The 21,015-nt window shown below is 43.5% G+C and overlaps 1 protein-coding gene and 1 long non-coding RNA gene across 4 annotated transcripts in view; one reads left to right on the plus strand and one right to left on the minus strand.

Annotated features, from left to right (window-relative positions):
* LOC115120317 (electrogenic sodium bicarbonate cotransporter 1-like) overlaps window positions 1-2,524 on the minus strand; it is a 100,162-nt gene extending 97,638 nt beyond the window's left edge. Inside the window, exon 1 of one of the 2 annotated variants that reach the window (XM_029649250.2) lies at window positions 1,916-2,524. In XM_029649250.2, coding sequence (XP_029505110.1) covers window positions 1,916-1,935 — 20 coding nt within the window. In that variant the 5' untranslated portion in view covers window positions 1,936-2,524. The remainder of the gene's footprint in view (window positions 1-1,915) is intronic. The other variant, XM_065017339.1, reaches the window with a different exon arrangement.
* Window positions 847-19,665, plus strand: LOC115120353 (uncharacterized). Of its 2 annotated transcripts, none has more exons than XR_003862137.2 (4): window positions 847-1,260; window positions 3,682-3,748; window positions 9,662-9,737; window positions 18,685-19,665. It is a non-coding gene; the product is annotated as an uncharacterized LOC115120353 (long non-coding RNA). The 2 variants fall into 2 exon arrangements; XR_003862138.2 differs by lacking the exon at window positions 18,685-19,665 and adding an exon at window positions 10,589-14,494.
* The last annotated feature ends 1,350 nt before the right edge of the window (window positions 19,666-21,015 follow it).

Consider the following 21,015-nt stretch of genomic DNA (forward strand, 5'->3'; position numbering starts at 1 on the left):
CATAAATAAGAATTTGTTGTTCTTAACTGACTTGCCTAGTAAAATAAAGTTAAAATTTTAAAAATAAAGATGACATCATGACAGAAAATAATGATTTCCCTGTCAAACATAATCCGATTAGTGGGTTAGTCACTGAGAAAACAAAATATAAATAATGAGGAATCATATTTTTTAGTAAAGGTATTTTACAATGTGGTTCCTTGTCAAACTATGAAGCAATAAATGTACATTGAATGAGTATGGAAATGATTCACAAGGAGATCACAAATGGCAATATATCTCAAAGGTTCTCTCTGCTCTATTTTTCATTGCATGTGACCAGATGATCTCTTTTCCACCACCCAGTTTCTGCTTCAGACATTTTTACCAGAATAAATCTACAGCATGAATGGATTACATATAATGTACAAAAAAACAAAGAGTATAATGTAATCTGGAGGTTTAGATCTAAGGAGAAAGAGCGTGTAGTTTAGAAACCTATACAACCCATACAAAACTTTCCACCAGGGTGCATGTTCCTGAGAGGCAAGCGATGTTGGTTGGCTATACCATAGATTATCTATTATATTAACAAGAAAGTTGAGTGTCTGCTCTAACAACGAAAAGACATGTCCTTGAGGATGGAAGTAAGGCGGGAAGAGGCGAGATCAGGTGGGACCATTCTAGCCAATGAGAGGGCAGATATTCACGTGAACGGATAACGTCTATATAAAGTCGTTTTTTCCCAAAGTTGCCGAAATGCCACGTTCTTACACATATCAGTGCATTCATAACATAAACATTACGAAACTTCTATTCGATCAAATAAGCCTTACTTAGCAAATTAGCAATTACATGTTTTGTTTTACAAATTCACTAATTGACCTTCATACAAAAAAATCTCACTTTGTGGTCTTATTTTCGTGGACAGATGTTGTTAACCGAACGTAGAAAACGTAAAAATAATGCCTGAAACTAGATCCACGACACAGACAAGAAAAAACAACTTTGTTTTAAGGTTATCTTCTGTACTGTTCAACCAATCCAGTAAATGTGGAGGAGGAGTTACTATAGAGCGCCAAGTTAATGTCCAAAAGCGGAAGTCGTGTCACATACCTTTCTATTTCCCCTGAAAACCGGAACATCCGGTTGTTAGGGACTCAGCAGAGGCTAGGGCGGAGTAAACGCTCTCGCTTTGCCTCTCCCGCTATACTTTCAAGAGAGGCCACACAGACCGAAGGAGAGTTACCACGTTTTGTGGTGTTGTCAATATTCAGACATGTATGTATTCATAAATTACTTCACCCTGACGAGCGATAACACTTGGCTCTAGAGTCTTATTTAGACACGTACAATCTAATTGATTGTGACAGGCTCTCGGAAAAGAAGATTATCGTGCACTCTCATGCCTCAGCCTTGGAGAAGCGGCGGTAACAGGCAGCTTATCCAGACCTCATTTGTGTATAAGATCTGTTAGCTACTGAGAATTAATCAATGTAGGGTGCTAAATAGTTAACGCGGCTAATTCGCTTTACCACAAGGCACCTTCCTTGAAAGGTTGTAATTATTTCATAGTTTCCCCCTGTTTTTAAGGTTTCTCAAAAGGTAAACAATGCCATGCCATAAAGATTTTCCATGATGGAACACTTTTGGCGACAAAATGGCTTTGCGTAATTACGCGTAGATTCGAGTATAATGGCCGTGGTTAGCGTGTGTTGAAATATGAACTCTATCCAAGTAGCTAGTATTAGGAACATCTGCTAAGGTTACTCAGCAGTAACGTGATATGCTATTAAATTACCTCACTTCTGACCAGGACAATATTTGAAGCGCAACATGCCCAGTCCAACAGACACCACCAAAACCACATAGGCTAGTGGAAAATAAATATTAACTTTAGGAAGTGGTCACACAAAAAAAACTGGTTCATACTCACTTGTTTTTATCGGTGCTCATTCTGCCGGAGTTTTGTCCAGCTTTTCCTCGGGGATGACTCCAGAAGACTGAAGCCGATGTCCCAATCGCCTTGCTCAATGAAAGCAAGAAAGTTGTTGAGATTTGTTTCAAAACAATGCGTAAACTGTATTACACGAAACAATTTAGCAACGTTGGTCTCACTCCATTAAGCAACTCTCTCCTGCCTTTGAGAAGAAAGAATAAACTCTTAAAGAAAAGTTATTCAAATGCGTATACAACTATCTGGCAGTAATCAATGACATTTAATCGGTTCGACAACACATATAGAAACGGACTTTTAGATTATGTATACCGCGATAGCTTTTATCACACCATTCTAAGTAAATATTCGAAGTTTCGCGATCGTTTTCGTATTTCTCTGCGCGTGTCTGAAGAAGCTCTGAGTGCGGCGTGTCTTTTTCCATTTTTTTAAGTTCCATCCCTCTTTCAACGTCACGCCACAAGTGGGAGGTAGAGGTCAAAAAGTTAGATATTGGGCTCTGTTAGATTTCTAGTTATCACACATCTTTCCAATAATGAATTTCTCAGCAGCACGGTGTACAAAAAAAACAAAAGTAAAGGTGAAACTGATGCGTAGGCCTATGTTTACCATCTAAACAAATGAATGATGGGTCAACATTCCAAGGCCTATTGATAAGGGATAATTATAAATTGTGAAATCACCAAATTACATTGTTTTTACCATTTTTTTTTGTGGTTCATAAATATAGGCTAATGATTAATATATATGATTAATACATTTATCCACTACTATGAATTAGAAATTGCTATTTCTTTTTTTACTTTTTGGATTGTGTATTGTATCAGTGGAGGCTGGTGGGAGGAGCTGGTTTCCATGTGTGATACCGTTCCAGCCATTACAATGAGACTGTCCTATAGCTTCACTGCTAGATAAAAAATAAAAATAAACTTTGTTTATCATTTTCAATGACTGTCTAGGAACAGTGGGTTAACTAGGGTAGCCTAGCGTTGGACTAGTAACCGGAAGGTTGCGAGTTCAAACCCCCGTGCTGACAAGGTACAAATCTGTCGTTCTGCCCCTGAACAGGCAGATAACCCACTGTTCCCAGGCCGTCATTGAAAATAAGAATGTTCTTAACTGACTTGCCTGGTTAAATAAAGGTAAAAAAATAAATTAAATGCCTTGTTCGGGGGCAGAACGCTAGGCTACCTGCTGCCCCATATTACTACACTGTTGGAGCTAGAAACATAAGCATTTTGCTGCAAATCTTTGTATGCGAATAAATAAACTATAACTGCACTAAACCACCTACACTCAAAGTTCATCTATATTTCATGGCCGTGATAGGTCTATCATACAGGTACACATTTACACCTGACAGCCTCTTTTATTGTGTAGATTCACCGCCTGTCTGATTATCAACTAATTTCTAAGTAAATTGGTAATAACAGATTGCTTTGCAATTTAACACTGCCTGCGGCACCTTGCTCAGCCTATAAAGCTCAAAGACCCTCCAGACCAGGAAGTGAGTATAGCTCCATCTTCTAGGCATTCCAATGATAAGACTGGGGGGGACAAAAATGCAATTTCAGAATGTGGGGGGGACATTCCCCCGTTCCCGTCCACAGTGCGCCCCTGAAAATCATTGACATCATTAATTACATTTACATTACATTTAAGTCATTTAGCAGACGCTCTTATCCAGAGCGACTTACAAATTGATTACAAAACGGCATCAAATACAGTGTCACTTTGTTTCACAGGTTCCACATCTCCTCACTGGCTCCCCTCCAGGGCAAACTGTGACGGTGATCTGCTAATGTTTACAAGGTACTGAGAAACTCTTTGACCTTGATGAAAAGCACATAACAAGCTGTTAGCACATCATGAATAATGATATTAATGTGAGTGTAATTAGTGCTTCAGGTCAGTGCAAGTGTTTGATGTGGATACAATGTGGAGCAATGCTTGGATGTGCGAAAGGATGACAGTACTGCAACTGGACAGGAAGTAAAAGATGAATTCACATCAATAACCACATTTCCATCAAGTTTTTATTTGAGTAAAGTCATACCTTATTAAAAAAATGTGTTCCATGGTGGAATCTTTTTGTGTCTGTAAAATTAATTATGTGCGAAATGGCGGTGGAAACGCAGATATTGATATAATAACCATCATATGGAAGTAAACTTAGTGTCACGTGATGATATGGTGTGTGGTCCTCCTACTACAACTCCGGAAACCATGATGCTGCTTTACAATAAATATAGAGGGTCTTATTCTGGTGACATGATGATCGATGCTTGACTGCCTTTTGACCAATACAAATATTCTCGCTCTTTATCCATAATAATCTAATCATGTAGACTAGCCTACTGTACCAGCACAGCCTACCTGCACTGTGTCTGTGAGCTGTTGGCTAGAGCGCACGTGCCAAGACCAGAATAGGCACATTTTCTATTTAACTCAGCAGTTTTTGTGACAAAACTATCCGTTGAATTGAACTTTAGATTTTTATTCGATACATGAAAACTTAAGCAAAAAAATAAATTTTGTGCACTGTCATCACTTACCCATTTTTATCTGCAGCAAGTCCATTTGTCTCTTGGGCTCAAACTAGACATACAAATGCTCCTGTTGACTGGGCCTCCTTCAGAGCACTATGAAACAAATTTGCAGGATTGACCAGGAAATCCAAATCCGATTTCTATCTAAATGCAGTCACAGAGAACCTAAACAACCATACCAAGTTCTGGAAGCCAATCAAATCAGTGTCAGGTTCTAATGTATCCTTTGACTTTCCTGACCATTTATTAATGGTGGATTCTAGTGAAGTGAAGGATAAAGCTGATATTGTATGGGTTTTTTAACAAGCACTTCATATCTGCTGGCTCAATTTTTGATAATGGTGGGTCCCAGGCCTCTAATGTAAGCTCTGTTACAGTCAACTATGATATAGGCCCTCATGTGAACCATTTTAACTTTGAGCCTGTTTCTTATGCTGAGGTCTATAAAGCACTAAAGGCAATACACTCTAAAATGATACACACACACAATACACACTCTTAAAGGTAACAGCTGGTGTTAGTACTGAACTCGTGGCTCACATTTTCAACTTGAGTCTCTTGACCAATTCCCTACCCAGCATTTGGAAATCCGCTTATGTACTCCCACTGCTAAAGGGTGGAGATCCCTCAGATGCTAATAACTATTGTCCTATCTCCAAACTCCCTAACCTGGCCAAAGTCTATGAATCCCTAGTGAACCCAGTTAAAAAACGTCTTAATTGAAAAGAAAGAGCGGGGTTCAGTCTGGCTTTAGATCAGGGCACAGCACCACAACTGCAGCTATGGCAGTGACAAATGACATCACTAATGCACTTCATAAAAAGCAGCATTGTGCTACTCTGTTGATTTATCAAAGGCATTTGATTCAGTTGACCATGAATTGTTGCTAGCTAGACTCAGTAACATTGGTCTCAGTGAAGGGGCAGTTTAGGAACTATCTTTCTGACAGAACACAATGTGTATATGCTGACAATCACAAGTATAGCTTTCTTGAGATTAATAGAGGTGTGCCCCAGGGTTCCATTTTAGCTCCTGTGTTGTTTTCAATTTGTATGAATGATTTGGGAAATGAGATGCAACCAGCAAAGTTGCATCTATATGCATATGATACAGTCATATATTAATGTGCTCCTTCTCTGGTTCTGTAATGAACACAATGGGAGACAGAGAGCTGGTTTCAAGCGCAGGGCGCAGCAGGTGTTTAATTGTAAAGGACAACAGAAGGAGGCAGGTAGCTGGGTCCAGGGGCAGGCAGGTCATACACAGGGGGTCCAAAAAGGCTAGTAACGTCGCCCGGAGATCAGGCAATAGGTGATTACAGGAAATCCGATAGGCTACAGTACAAAAAGTAGAGTACAAACAGATCTACGTGTTTGAGAGTGCGATTTGGAAGCCGGCGTTACAGGTTAAGGCTGTTGAAGAGCTCCAGTAATGCTTTTCAGTCACTGCAAGCCTTCCTTTATTGTCTACAACTGGTCTTGAATGTACAAAACATGTATGACCTTTACCAGAGCTCGTACTCAGACAGAGAAGGTTAGCATTTTCACATCTGGTGGCTTATCCATTGAAAGTGTCATCCTACAAATACCTTTTATATGGTTGGATGACAAGTTGTCCTTTAAAGTTCATATTGATAATCTTGTGAGGAAGCTTAAATTGAAATTGGGTTTTTACTTTCGTAATAAGGCTTGCTTCCCGCTTATGGCTAGAAAGAAGCTTGTTCAGGCTACTTTTCGCGCTGTAATTGATTATGGTGACTTGTTGTATATGCATGCAGCCTCCTCTGTCTTACAGAGATTGGACTCTGTTAATCATGCATCCTTGAGCTTTATTACAAAGGCCAAGTCACTCACCCACCATTGCACCTTGTACCAAATGTTTGGTTGGACCTCACTTTATATGCACATAAAGGCACATTTGTATGTGTTTATCTACAAAGCCCTTTTGGGTAAACTCCCTCTTTACCTATGTAGTCTGGTCTCCTTCACCACCAGCAGTTACCATACCCGGTCTGCTAGGTGGTTGCTACTTAAAAAGGCCCCCAGGACATTTACAGTATTAGGCAAGACTGCCTTCTCATCTTGTGCAACAGAGCCAAGGAATAGACTACAATCCATGCTGCATCTAGATATGTTAGTGCCTCTGAATGAATTTACATTTTTGATGGGAGACTGTTACAGAGGAGTGTAAATGCTTATTGAGGCTGGATCATGTTGTTGAATTGTATTGTTGTATGTTTTAGTTCTGTAATGTATTGATTGTTGCTGCCTTCTTGAAAAATACTCTTGGTCTCAATGGGCTTTTCCTGGTTAAATAAAGGTTAAATAAATCAAACAAAATTTGTTATAATTCTACAACAAAATGTAAAATATTTCTGATTGAATGTAATAATCTAGTTAAGACATCCATAGTTAATAACAAAAAGAATGACATGTTCTTCAGTCATTATAATGCAATTTTTTGAGTGAATACAATTGCCCTTTTTTTCCTTCTTTTTAGTACATATGTATTTAAAGTCTCTTCTTGTTTTTACCTGTATGGTTTGTTTTGCGTTAGACATGTTTGATGTAGTGATGTAAATGATTGATTGCTGGTAATTTGTATTAAAAAAAGCAAGTCCGCTTTGAGGGAAAAAAAAAACTAGTCGAAGAATTCACATGTTGTTTTCTTTATGTGGATTCTAGAATATTTGCATGAAAATCTGTCTCCAATTAAATGGAAAACAAGTTAGTGTGTGTGTGTGTGTGTGTGTCTAACTAATGGCCTTTTGTGATATCGGCCGTAGCATTGGTGTTTACTCTCAACATGAAACATTAACATTAGCAGCTCTTCGGGACTAATATCCATAAGTGAAACATATGTATGTAGCCGTCTTTTGCTGTGTTCACGTACTAGTCGGTACTAGGAAATTCCGAAATGTACAACTTGCTAACTGGTTGTAGTTATAAACGTGCCACGTTCAACCAGTTAGCAAGTCGGAAATGTCAGTTTCCTAGTACCGACTAGCACATGAACGCGGCATTTATCAACATCCCTGTACTAATACGGAAGAGTAACATTGAAACGTGTCACCTGTTCAGTGGCAACCCGTCATTCTGGGCAGGTGGGGCTCTGCTCTGTTTTGAGCCCCACCTGTTTTGCATGTTATTTTTGCATTAATACGTGTCACATATCAGTTTGCAAACAATGTAAAAAACAATCATTGAGTTAATAAAGCCGCATAAAAATATATTTTTTTGTTTTTTGCTTTCTTGAGTAAGGCAGTTCTAAAATGCAGGTGTTTCAGCCTTGCTCAGTGTTCTGTCACTCATGGGGACAATATGTGAGAGCAAAATCTATGGGTAGAGCTAAAAACATTCAATCCCCTTGGGTGCTGCCATAGATTCATTGTTTTTCTTGGAAAACCCTTCTCATCCCTCTACCAATAACTTGACTGTAGTCAGTGATAACAGGATGTTTTTCACTACTGCCCTCCAAACAGCTTTCTTAACAAAAATACCAGCTAAATATAGTCACATCTATGTCCTTAGATGCGGGCTCCGCTGGATATGTAGTTACTACACATCCAACCAATAGTTCATTTGTCAGCAGCACGGTGTAAAAACACAAAAAAACTCATGGTGAAACTGATATGTAGGCCTCTGATTACTTTCTAAACAAATTAATTATAGGTCAACATTCCCAGGCCTATAATAACTTAATATAAAATATTTAATAAATGTCCAATAAATAGGCCCTACCACACAATTATTGTATTTTTTAGATAAATGACTGACAAATGTGATTAATAAAATATGTAATCCACTACTTTGAGTTAGAAACATAACTTTGCTATGCAGCACCTTATAAAGGGCTGGAGTGGCCACACACTTTTGGCAAACCAAGAACTCCACCAAATGTAACTGCACTCAACTGCACTCAAAGCTCATCTACAGGTAACAGACAAAAGACAGACAATATTGACAATATTGAAAACAGGGCTTCCACGCAGGTGTGGTTCCTGAGTTAATTAAGCAATTAATACAACCCATCATGCTTAGGGTCAAGCAGGGTAGCCTAGTGGTTAGAGCGTTGGACTAGTAACCGGAAGGTTGCAAGTACAAATCTGTCCTTCTGCCCCTGAACAGGCAGTTAACCCACTGTTCCTAGGCTGTCATTGAAAATAACAATTTGTTCTTAACTCATTTGCCTAGTTAAAAATAAAGGTAAAAACACATGGCCTTATTATAAGGCAGGTGTGACCATTATGTTGGCTACCATGGCTAGAAAAAGAGATCTCAGTGACTTTGAAAGAGGAGTCTCAAAGGAGCTTAGGGGGTTTAAAGGGTTGTGTCTTGGACTGCTGAGGACTGGGGTAAAGTCATTTTCTCTGATGAATCCCCTTTCCGATTGTTTGGGGCATCTGGAAAAAAACTTGTCCGGAGAAGACAAGGTGAGCGCTACCATCAATCCTGTGTCATGCCAACAGTAAAGCATCCTGAGACCATTCATGTGTGGGGTTGCTTCTCAGCCAAGGGAGTGGGCTCACTCACAATTTTGCCTAAGAACACAGCCATGAATAAAGAATAGTACCAACACATCCTCCGAGAGCAACTTCTCCCAACCATCCAGGAACAGTTTGGTGACAAACACTGCCTTTTCCAGCATGATGGAGAGCAAAAGTGATAACTAAGTGGCTTGGGAACAAAACATCAATATTTTGGGTCCATGGCCATGAAACTCCCCAGACCTTAATCCCATTTAGAACTTGTGGTCAATCCTCAAGAGGCGGGTGGACAAACAAAAATCCACAAATTCTGACAAACTCCAAGCATTGATTCCGCAAGAATGGGCTGCCTTCAGTCAGGATGTGGCCCAGAAGTTAATTGACAGCATTCCAGGGCAGATTGCAGAGGTCTTGAAAAAGAAGCGTCAACACTGCAAATATTGACTCTTTGCATCAACTTCATGTACTTGTCAATAAAAGCCTTTGACACTTATGAAATGCTTGTAATTATACTTCAGAATTCCATAGTAACATCTGACAAAAATATCTAAAGACACTGAAGCAGCAAACTTTATGAAAATTAATGTGTGTCATTCTCAAAAGTTTTGGCCACGACTGAATATTTCATGCACATGAAAGGTTTCTTACCGGTACACATTTTCACCTGTGACAACCTATTTTATTGTGCAGATAACAGGCAGTTTGCTGTGAGGGCCCGCTTCATCAAGGTTCTTCACCGACTGTCTGATTATGAACTAATTTCCAAGTAAGTGGGTAATAACAGATTGGTTTGCAACTTAACACTGCCTGGCACCTTGCTCAGCCTATAGAGCTCACACTGACCCTCCAGACCAGGTAGTGAGTTTAGCTCTATCTTCTGGGCATACAGTATGCTATGCACAGCACTTCAGGTAGGCTTTGTAGGGACACAGGGAAGTTTTGTTTCCACTAGAATCACACAAAGCGTCCTTAGGTTCCCTCATTCTGATAGGTCTCAATTATTTTAGGCGTTCATAAAACAGCCCAAATGATTACCAATGAAGAAATACATATTCGTTCTTTTTTACACTTCTCAATCATATTCACAGTAAATTTGTCATTGTTAAAATCTCAGTGTTAAGGTAAAAAGTGTGGTTTGTCAAGTCCTTCGCCATAGCAGTCATTCTGAATGCATGTTGTGGGTGATAAAATATTCAAATTATTGAATTTCCTCTCTCTGGCTGGATTCCAATAGGAATTACTATTCGCTTCACATACCATTACATTTACATTTAAGTCATTTAGCAGACGCTCTTATCCAGAGCGACTTACAAATTGGTGCATTCACCTTATGACATCCAGTGGAGCAGCCACTTCACAATAGTGCATCTAAATCTTTTAAGGGGGGGGGGGGGGGGGTGAGAAGGATTACTTTATCCTATCCTAGGTATTCCTTAAAGAGGTGGGGTTTCAGGTGTCTCCGGAAGGTGGTGATTGACTCCATAATATCGTGATTTTGTCACACCCTGATCTGTTTCACCTGTCTTTGTGCTTGTCTCCATCCACTCCAGGTGTCTCCCATCTTCTCCATTATCCCCAGTGTATTTATACCTGTGTTCTCTGTTTGTCTCTTGCCAGTTCATTTTGTTTCATCAAGCCTACCAGCGTTTGTTCTGTGCTCCTGTCCTTCTCTAATTACTGTCTGCCTGCCCTGAGCCTGCCTGCCATTCTGTACCTTGTCACACCAACCTGGATTACTGACCTCTGCCTGCCCTGAGCCTGCCTGCCGTTCTGTACCTTTTGGACTCTGCTCTGTATTACTGACCTCTGCATGCCATTGACTTGCCGTTTGCCTGCCCCTGCTTTTGTAATAAACTTTTGTTACTTCAAAACTGTCTGCATCTGGGTCTTCTCCTGAGCCTTGACATATTTGCAGGTCGGATGTGGCCCATGAGCCAAGATTTTCAGACCACAATGTTGAGGATAACTAGGCAATAATAACTAATGGTCTTATCAAATATATAACACATGTAGGAGAACTCTTGGCCACGGGTAGTGTGTGAATGCATCCAATCCCAGTGGCGGTCCGTCCTGTGCCCAAAGAGAGAACCAGAGGCCGCAATGTGCATTCTCCTGTGTAGCAAAAAGATACACCTCGGCTCTCCCGAAAGTTCCCATAGCTGGTGGACAATGTCGGGTTGTAGGCGCTACTCGTCGGGTCAAGGGCCTCCTCTTGACATGAGGTCCACCCCCACATTGAGGTGGTCCGGAATGTGGCGTACCATCAATGAAAGAAGACACTTGGTGAGTCCACAGCCACAGTTCCTCCACCAAGGTGTGAAGAGCAGGAGATCTCACCCCACCTTGGCGGTTCACATAAGTCACTGTGGTCTGGTTGTCTGAGCAAATCAACACATGGTGTCCTCGATGCATGGGTGCGATGTGCCGTAGCTCCAACAAAAACTTTTCTAGTTCTAGGAGGTTGATGTGGCGTTCTGTTGGAGGCCACACACCTACGATTACCAGAGCTTGTCATGTTCCGCTCCATTCCGAGGACACCCAGACGCGTGAGATGAGTCACCAGTCGGGTCATGTGTACGATCGCCAGCTCTACTGATGGGGTGAGAACCAGCAGAAGGTCCAAGTATGCCAGAACCCTGACTTCCTGGCGATGCAGCGGTTCTATTGCCGCCTCCACGCATTTGGAAAAGACGCGAGGTGCTAGGACGTATCTTGTGTACTCGTATGCCACTCCTTGGAAAGCAAAGCTCAGAAATTTCCTGTGATGCCGAAGCAACGGCACATGGAAGTACATGTCCCTCCAGTCGATGCTCGTGCAGAAGTCTCCCTGCTGGATATGCTCCAGAACGCGCTTTGTCGTGATCATGCAGAAAAGTCAGACTTGTTTAAAGCCCACAGATCCAGAATTGGCCTCACACCACCCTGCCTTTTTTGGCATGAGAAAATAGGGTGAGTAGTGCCCGTTGTTTCTCTGCTCTTGGGGAACTACTGTTGCCACCTCCTTCACCAGAAGCTCTGCAATTTCCTTGTTCAGAACTGTAACCTTCTCTGGTTACGTCATCACCGTTTCTACAACAAAAGGTGGAGGGGGCAACAAAATTGAATGGCGTAACCTCGCCTCAGCGTCCGATCTAACCAGGTGGGCAGAGGACAGATTTAACGCCACTCCCAATAATGATCTGATAGCAGGAGAGCGCAAAGTCGAGGAGCGTTCAGTAGAAAAGGTCTGTAGTCCTCTATGGCCCTGTCGGTCGCGGCCCTTTGGACTTTGACACAGCCCATGGGGACCCCCTTGAAAGAGAAAGGATACCGTGTTACCTTTTGTGTGAACTGAAGGAGTCGGAGTGATGATTACATCCGTAACCCAAGCGTTTGAGCCTGTCGAGAACACAGTGTGTGTGGGCCCAATGCCCATACTTGGCATGATTAGAAGTGGAACCTGTAGTGCAGGGGCCGTAGAATAGCCATATGTGGTAACAAAGACGCTGTTTTACTAGACCTGGAAGGGTAATCACCATTGACCGCACTCCCGAGGGGGTTGTGGTGAGTGAGGGACAAACCCGCTCTACCCCTGCATCTGTGTGCACGAGAGGACCAGCTACAGCACTAGACGCGGAGTGAGGTAAGGATACCGGTGGTGGCAAGCCTTCTGAGCCGTAACCAAGAGAGAGGAAGGAACGTCATCATCTCTGGAAGAGCCCTCAGAACCTGAGAGTGAGTATAAAACGCTTGAGGGGACATGCACACTGAAAAATGCCAAGTGTTTCCGCTGCATCTTGGAGGACAGCAGGGCGCAGCTGTGGGCTCAAGCAAACAAATCACATGTGAGTCCATGAGTTCATCTGACTCTGGGGAAGTAGATAAAGGGCCTCATTGCCAAAATCCTGAAGTATCCTTTTAAAAGAGCTTTTGGTGGTGGCTTCTTGCTCATGATATATGACGCAGTGACTGGATCAATTTGGCAGGATCGTCTTGAGACTTGCAATTCCTCAGACAAATCTTCAGTCACGCTGAAGAAAGTGGGAGGCTGACTGTAGAGACACGCTCCTATATATAGGGGGAGCTGTACTCCCATTGGCTGGAGTGCATGCATAATTATTTTGTCAGGCTATTGGCTGCCTAGGCAGTGGGCTAGACCACAAGCAGAAAAGCCCCACGATACAGAACAAGCTGCACATAATGAACATGGATATTAGCGTCAGTGTAATTGGTGTGCCACGTCAGTGCAAGTATTTGATGTGGACATGCGAGAGGATGACAGCACTGCAACTGGACAGGAAGTGCAGGACAAATTTCCATCCGTGTCTTACTAATGGCTTTTTTCTGATATCAGGCATAGCATTGGTGTTTATCCTCAACATGAAACAGCTACAGTACATTAGCAGGCTTCATTTACATAAGTGAAACATTTGTGTGTGTGTGTGTGCGCGTGTCTTTATCTACTAATTAGGAAGACTTCCCGCATGATAACAAAACTTGAATCACCCGTTCTCATTCTGTACAATAGATTAAAGTGAGCTAAAATAAATCAATCTCTGCCTTTTTTGTTGAGTGCTTCAACTTCTTTCTGCCTCGAATGAGTCCTTTTGGAAGTTTTTCTTGGTAAGCCCATCTCATCCCTCTACCAATAACTCGACTGTAGTCAGTGATAACAGGATGTTGTTTTCCACTACTGCCCTCCAAACAACACAAAAATACCAGGTAAAGATGATCTATGTACTTAGACATACAGGCTCTGCTGGATTTCTAGTTATCACACATCCTTCCAATAATCTATTTGTCAGCAGCACGGGGTAAAACATGTATATAAATCTCAAGGTGAAACTGATGTGTAAAAGCCTATCTGTTTACTTTCTAAACAAAGGAATTAAAGGACAACATTCCAAGGCCTATTGATAGCCTAATAATAGCTTATTATAACATATTTAATAAATGTCCAATACATAGGCCCTACAACACATATTTTTTAGATAACGATTCTTAAATGTGATTTATTAAATTGAATAAAACTTAACTTCGCAATACAGCACTTTTTAAAATTGTTATTATATATACATTTTATATTTCCCCTCACTCCAGATACAAACTTATACATACAAACAACAACTTACAGAGGACCACAAACAATGACTAAATCTCATCTGCCCAGACCCACATGCTCACACCCCTATCCCTAGTGCCTGCATTATTGTTTGCCACTTGACCTTAAATTGTACAAATTCATTTTCTCGGTCGCCCATGCTATTTCAATATTTCAATAATAAATCATTAGATTTTTTAACTATACGTTAATGATGGCAGATTGATTGATTTTCACATTTTTAGTATAAGTTATTTCAAGATGAGTGATGAAAAGATAATCATCCAGCCCAAAGAGGCCCACAGTGGAGGTGTCAAGATACCAATGAAACCTAGAGGTCAGGTTCCGGTCGCATTCCGCTTCGCTCCACAGGTAGTATCACATTTTCATTTCATTTCATTACAGTCCCAACGGTGTGATTTGTTTGATCGTAGCTAGCTACATAGCCGTCTTTGTTTCAAAGATAATTGTGTAGTCTAGAGCGATTTTCTAGGTTAGCTAGCCAGCTATTGTCGTTCTCCTAACGCAACGTAACGTAACCAACACTGCTAGCTAGCCAGCTAGCTCCCGAAAAGCAGCATTGTAGAAACTTCACACTCAACGGTACGACTTGATTAGGGTAGTGTCAACAACGCAGCTAGCCTACCCCAGCAGTACTGTATCATTTTAATCATTTTAGTCAATTAGATTCTTGCTACGTAAGCTTAACTTTCTGAACATTCGAGACGTGTAGTCCACTTGTCATTCCAATCTCCTCTGCATTAGCGTAGCCTCTTCTCTAGCCTGTCAACTATGTGTCTGTCTATCCCTGTTCTCTCCTCTCTGCACAGACCATACAAACGCTCCACACCGCGTGGCCGCGGCCACCCTAATCTGGTGGTCCCAGCGCGCACGACCCACGTGGAGTTCCAGGTCTCCGGTAGCCTCTGGAACTGCCGATCTGCGGCCAACAAGGCAGAGTTCATCTCAGCCTATGCCTCCCTCCAGTCCCTCGACTTCTTGGCTCTGACGGGAACATGGATCACCACAGACAACACCGCTACTCCTACTGCTCTCTCTTCGTCCGCCCACGTGCTCTCGCACACCCCGAGAGCTTCTGGTCAGCGGGGTGGTGGCACCGGGATCCTCATCTCTCCCAAGTGGTCATTCTCTCTTTCTCCCCTTACCCATCTGTCTATCGCCTCCTTTGAATTCCATGCTGTCACAGTTACCAGCCCTTTCAAGCTTAACATCCTTATCATTTATCGCCCTCCAGGTTCCCTCAGAGAGTTCATCAATGAGCTTGATGCCTTGATAAGCTCCTTTCCTGAGGACGGCTCACCTCTCACAGTTCTGGGCGACTTTAACCTCCCCACGTCTACCTTTGACTCATTCCTCTCTGCCTCCTTCTTTCCACTCCTCTCCTCTTTTGACCTCACCCTCTCACCTCCCCCCTACTCACAAGGCAGGCAATACGCTCGACCTCATCTTTACTAGATGCTGTTCCTCCACTAACCTCATTGCAACTCCCCTCCAAGTCTCCGACCACTACCTTGTATCCTTTTCCCTCTCGCTCTCATCCAACACTTCCCACACTGCCCCTACTCGGATGGTATCGCGCCGTCCCAACCTTCGCTCTCTCTCCCCCGCTACTCTCTCCTCTTCCATCCTATCATCTCTTCCCTCTGCTCAAACCTTCTCCAACCTATCTCCTGATTCTGCCTCCTCAACCCTCCTCTCCTCCCTTTCTGCATCCTTTGACTCTCTATGTCCCCTATCCTCCAGGCCGGCTCGGTCCTCCCCTCCCGCTCCGTGACTCGACGACTCATTGCGAGCTCACAGAACAGGGCTCTGGGCAGCCGAGCGGAAATGGAGGAAAACTCGCCTCCCTGCGGACCTGGCATCCTTTCACTCCCTCCTCTCTACATTTTCCTCCTCTGTCTCTGCTGCTAAAGCCACTTTCTACCACTCTAAATTCCAAGCATCTGCCTCTAACCCTAGGAAGCTCTTTGCCACCTTCTCCTCCCTCTTGAATCCTCCTCCCCCCTCCTCCCTCTCTGCAGATGACTTCGTCAACCATTTTGAAAAGAAGGTCGACGACATCCGATCCTCGTTTGCTAAGTCAAACGACACCGCTGGTTCTGCTCACACTGCCCTACCCTGTGCTCTGACCTCTTTCTCCCCTCTCTCTCCAGATGACATCTCGCGTCTTGTGACGGCCGGCCGCCCAACAACCTGCCCGCTTGACCCTATCCCCTCCTCTCTTCTCCAGACCATCTCCGGTGAACTTCTCCCTTACCTCACCTCGCTCATCAACTCATCCCTGACCGCTGGCTACGTCCCTCCCGTCTTCAAGAGAGCGAGAGTTGCACCCCTTCTGAAAAAACCTACACTCGATCCCTCCGATGTCAACAACTACAGACCAGTATCCCTTCTTTCTTTTCTCTCCAAAACTCTTGAACGTGCCGTCCTTGGCCAGCTCTCCCGCTATCTCTCTCAGAATGACCTTCTTGATCCAAATCAGTCAGGTTTCAAGACTAGTCATTCAACTGAGACTGCTCTTCTCTGTATCACGGAGGCGCTCCGCACTGCTAAAGCTAACTCTCTCTCCTCTGCTCTCATCCTTCTAGACCTATCGGCTGCCTTCGATACTGTGAACCATCAGATCCTCCTCTCCACCCTCTCCGAGTTGGGCATCTCCGGCGCGGCCCACGCTTGGATTGCGTCCTACCTGACAGGTCGCTCCTACCAGGTGGCGTGGCGAGAATCCGTCTCCTCACCACGTGCTCTCACCACTGGTGTCCCCCAGGGCTCTGTTCTAGGCCCTCTCCTATTCTCGCTATACACCAAGTCACTTGGCTCTGTCATAACCTCACATGGTCTCTCCTATCATTGCTATGCAGACGACACACAATTAATCTTCTCCTTTCCCCCTTCTGACGACCAGGTGGCGAATCGCATCTCTGCATGTCTGGCAGACATATCAGTGTGGATGACGGATCATCACCTCAAGCTGAACCTCGGCAAGACGGAGCTGCTCTTCCTCCCGGGGAAGGACTGCCCGTTCCATGATCTCGCCATCACGGTTGACAACTCCATTGTGTCCTCGTCCCAGAGCGCTAAGAACCTTGGCGTGATCCTGGACAACACCCTGTCGTTCTCAAATAACATCAAGGCGGTGGCCCGTTCCTGTAGGTTCATGCTCTACAACATCCGCAGAGTACGACCCTGCCTCACACAGGAAGCGGCGCAGGTCCTAATCCAGGCACTTGTCATCTCCCGTCTGGATTACTGCAACTCGGTGTTGGCTGGGCTCCCTGCCTGTGCCATTAAACCCCTACAACTCATCCAGAACGCCGCAGCCCGTCTGGTGTTCAACCTTCCCAAGTTCTCTCACGTCACCCCGCTCCTCCGCTCTCTCCACTGGCTTCCAGTTGAAGCTCGCATCCGCTACAAGACCATGGTGCTTGCCTACGGAGCTGTGAGGGGAACGGCACCTCAGTACCTCCAGGCTCTGATCAGGCCCTACACCCAAACAAGGGCACTGCGTTCATCCACCTCTGGCCTGCTCGCCTCCCTACCACTGAGGAAGTACAGTTCCCGCTCAGCCCAGTCAAAACTGTTCGCTGCTCTGGCCCCCCAATGGTGGAACAAACTCCCTCACGACGCCAGGACAGCGGAGTCAATCACCACCTTCCGGAGACACCTGAAACCCCACCTCTTTAAGGAATACCTAGGATAGGATAAAGTAATCCTTCTCCCCCCCCCCTTAAAAGACCTAGATGCACTATTGTAAAGTGGCTGTTCCACTGGATGTCATAAGGTGAAAGCACCAATTTGTAAGTCGCTCTGGATAAGAGCGTCTGCTAAATGACTTAAATGTAAATGTAAACAGAGAAATGGTTCCAATCGTTTTTCCAACATTCAATTTTCCCATAAGAGGTTTCAGAAAACACCAAAAATATGGGCTGTGTTTCGTGTAGACTTACTCTGGCATGACTTTTTGAAAATCATATAAATCTCTCTCAGACAAGGTGACATATCAATATATTCGGCTCTATTTACTCTGTTTCAAAAATGCTAATTAGTATCAAAGTAGACATCACGCAAGACTACAAATACCTGCAAACTCCTGCACATCATCTCTAGCTGACAACTTTGCTAACAGGTATTGTGTCAATTTAAAATTTGCACAAGACAGTTCACAGAATTGTTCATTTAAAGAAACGTAGCTTATTTATGGAAGGGGTGCGTCACCTGAGTGGGTTGATTCACTGATGTGGTCATCCTGTCTGGGTTGGCGCCCCCCCTTGGGTTGTGCCATGGCGGGGATCTTTGTGGGCTATACTCAGCCTTGTCTCAGGATGGTAAGTTGGTGGTTGAAGATATCCCTCTAGTGGTGTGGGGGCTGTGTTTTGGCAAAGTGGGTGGGGTTATATCCTTCCTGTTTGGCCCTGTCCGGGGGTGTCCTTGGATGGGTCCACAGTGTCTCCTGACCCCTCCTGTCTCAGCCTCCAGTATTTATGCTGCAGTAGTTTATGTGTCGGGGGGCTAGGGTCAGTTTGTTAGATCTGGAGTACTTCTCCTGTCCTATTCGGTGTCCTGTGTGAATCTAAGTGTGCGTTCTCTAATTCTCTCCTTCTCTCTCTCGGAGGACCTGAGCCCTAGGACCATGCCCCAGGACTACCTGACATGATGACTCCTTGCTGTCCCCAGTCCACCTGGCCGTGCTGCTGCTCCAGTTTCAACTGTTCTGCCTTATTATTATTGACCATGCTGGTCATTTATGAACATTTGAACATTTTGGCCATGTTCTGTTATAATCTCCACCCGGCACAGCCAGAAGAGGACTGGCCACCCCACATAGCCTGGTTCCTCTCTAGGTTTCTTCCTAGGTTTTGGCCTTTCTAGGGAGTTTTTCCTAGCCACCATGCTTCTACACCTGCATTGCTTGCTGTTTGGGGTTTTAGGCTGGGTTTCTGTACAGCACTTTGAGATATCAGCTGATGTACGAAGGGCTATATAAATACATTTGATTTATTCATTACTACATTTAGCTAAAATGAGATCGTTATAATCCAAAGATTCTTACCTTTGCCTCGATTCGGCAGACTCGTCCAAATCATCATGGCATTTGTAGTTTTTTATGATAGTCACATTAGCAGCTAATTAGCATTTCATTTTGGGAGGGTAAATACAGGCAAATATATTGATAAAAGCCACCTTGTCCTAGAGATGTATAAAAACGTCACACCAGGGTAAGCCTACACAGATCACAGACCTTATTTTAAGTGTTTCTAAAAAAAAAACTTTGTGTAAAATGATTGGAACCATTTTCCTGTTTGACCGCTAGGTTTTATGGGTATTATAACTCATACTGTGGTACTCTATTGAGTATCTCACTACACCCCCATATGCATGTCTTAAAATATGCACACAGACAAATTAAAAGTAAATTTACATTGTAATACTTATGACAGCCAACGGTCTAGCTCCGCCCATAATTTTTGGACTTCATAGCGTTCCCAGAAAGCATGGATTACTGAGTCATTATTAGTTTTACACTTAAGACATGACTTTGCTGTAGAATGTGTGAATTTTGTCTCTTGTATAATAAATTCTATACATTTGTTTATACTGGCTTAAGCGTTCATTTTTGTTAACTGTAATTTTGTTAGTTATGCTCCTGAGTTATACCTCACAAGCTGCAGACCATACGATTGACCAAGAGAGTATTAATTTATATTTTTCGTAGCCGTCTATTTACCAACACAAACCAATGCTGGCATTAAGACCACATTCAATGAGCTGTATAGGGCCATAAGCAAACAAGAAAATGCACATCCAGAGAAAGCACTACTCACTAGCTAAATGTCACACCCTGATCAGTTTCACCTGTCCTCGTTATTGTCTCCACTCCCTCCAGGTGTCGCTTGTTTTCCCCAGTGTATTTATCCCTGTGTTTCCTGTCTCTCTGGGCCAGTGTATTTATCCCTGTGTTTCCTGTCTCTGTGCCAGTTCGTCTTGCATGTTTCCAAGCCAACCAGCAAGGACTTTAAACAGGTTAACCTTCACAAGGCTTTGAGGCCAGGCCAGGCCAGGATGTGTACTCAGAGGATGCGCTTACGAGCTGGCAAGTGTCTTCACTGACATTTTAAACCTTTCCCTGACCCAGTCTGTAACACCTACATGTTTCAAGCATACTACCATAGTCCCTGTGCCCAAGAATGCCAAAAACCTGTCTCAATGACTATTGCCCCGTAGCATTCACATTTGTAGAGTTCAACACCATAGTCTCCTTCAAGCTCATCACTAAGCTCAGGACCTTGGGATTGAACACCTGGACTTCCTGACAGGCCGCCCGCAGGTGGTGAGGGCAAGAACACATCTGCCACGCTGACCCTCAACACGGGGGCCCCTCAGGAGTGAGTGCTTAGTTCCCTCCTGTACTCCCTGTTCACCCTCGATTGACTGTCCGCGCACGACATTAATACCATCATTACCTTTGCTGACGACACAACAGTACTAGACCTGTTCACCGAAGACGATGAGACAGCCTATAGGGAGTAAGTTAGTGTTCTAGCAGTGTGGTGCCAGGACAACAACCTCTCCCTCAACGTCAAGCCTGACAAAGGAGCTGATTGTGGAATATAGGAAACTCAGGCCGAGTACACCCCATCCACATCGCCCTTAGATCCTCAAAAAGTTATACAGTTGCACCATTGAGAGCACCTTGACGGGCTGCATCACTGCTTGGTACATTTAAACATTTCCTCTCTACATTGTTGTGAAGTAAATCAATAAGCTTTTTACTGTTGTTTACGAAGCATGTGACAAATAAAATTAGATTTTTAGAAAAGATCTGTGATGTTGAAAGAGGGTCTCAAAGGAGCATAGGATGTTTAATGGTTTATGTATGTGTGCACATCTCAGTCACCATATCTCAACCCAATTGAACATTTATGGGAGACTCTGAGATAGCGTT

This window comes from Oncorhynchus nerka, linkage group LG4, assembly GCF_034236695.1.
Source record: "Oncorhynchus nerka isolate Pitt River linkage group LG4, Oner_Uvic_2.0, whole genome shotgun sequence".
Taxonomy (NCBI): Eukaryota; Metazoa; Chordata; class Actinopteri; order Salmoniformes; family Salmonidae; genus Oncorhynchus; species Oncorhynchus nerka.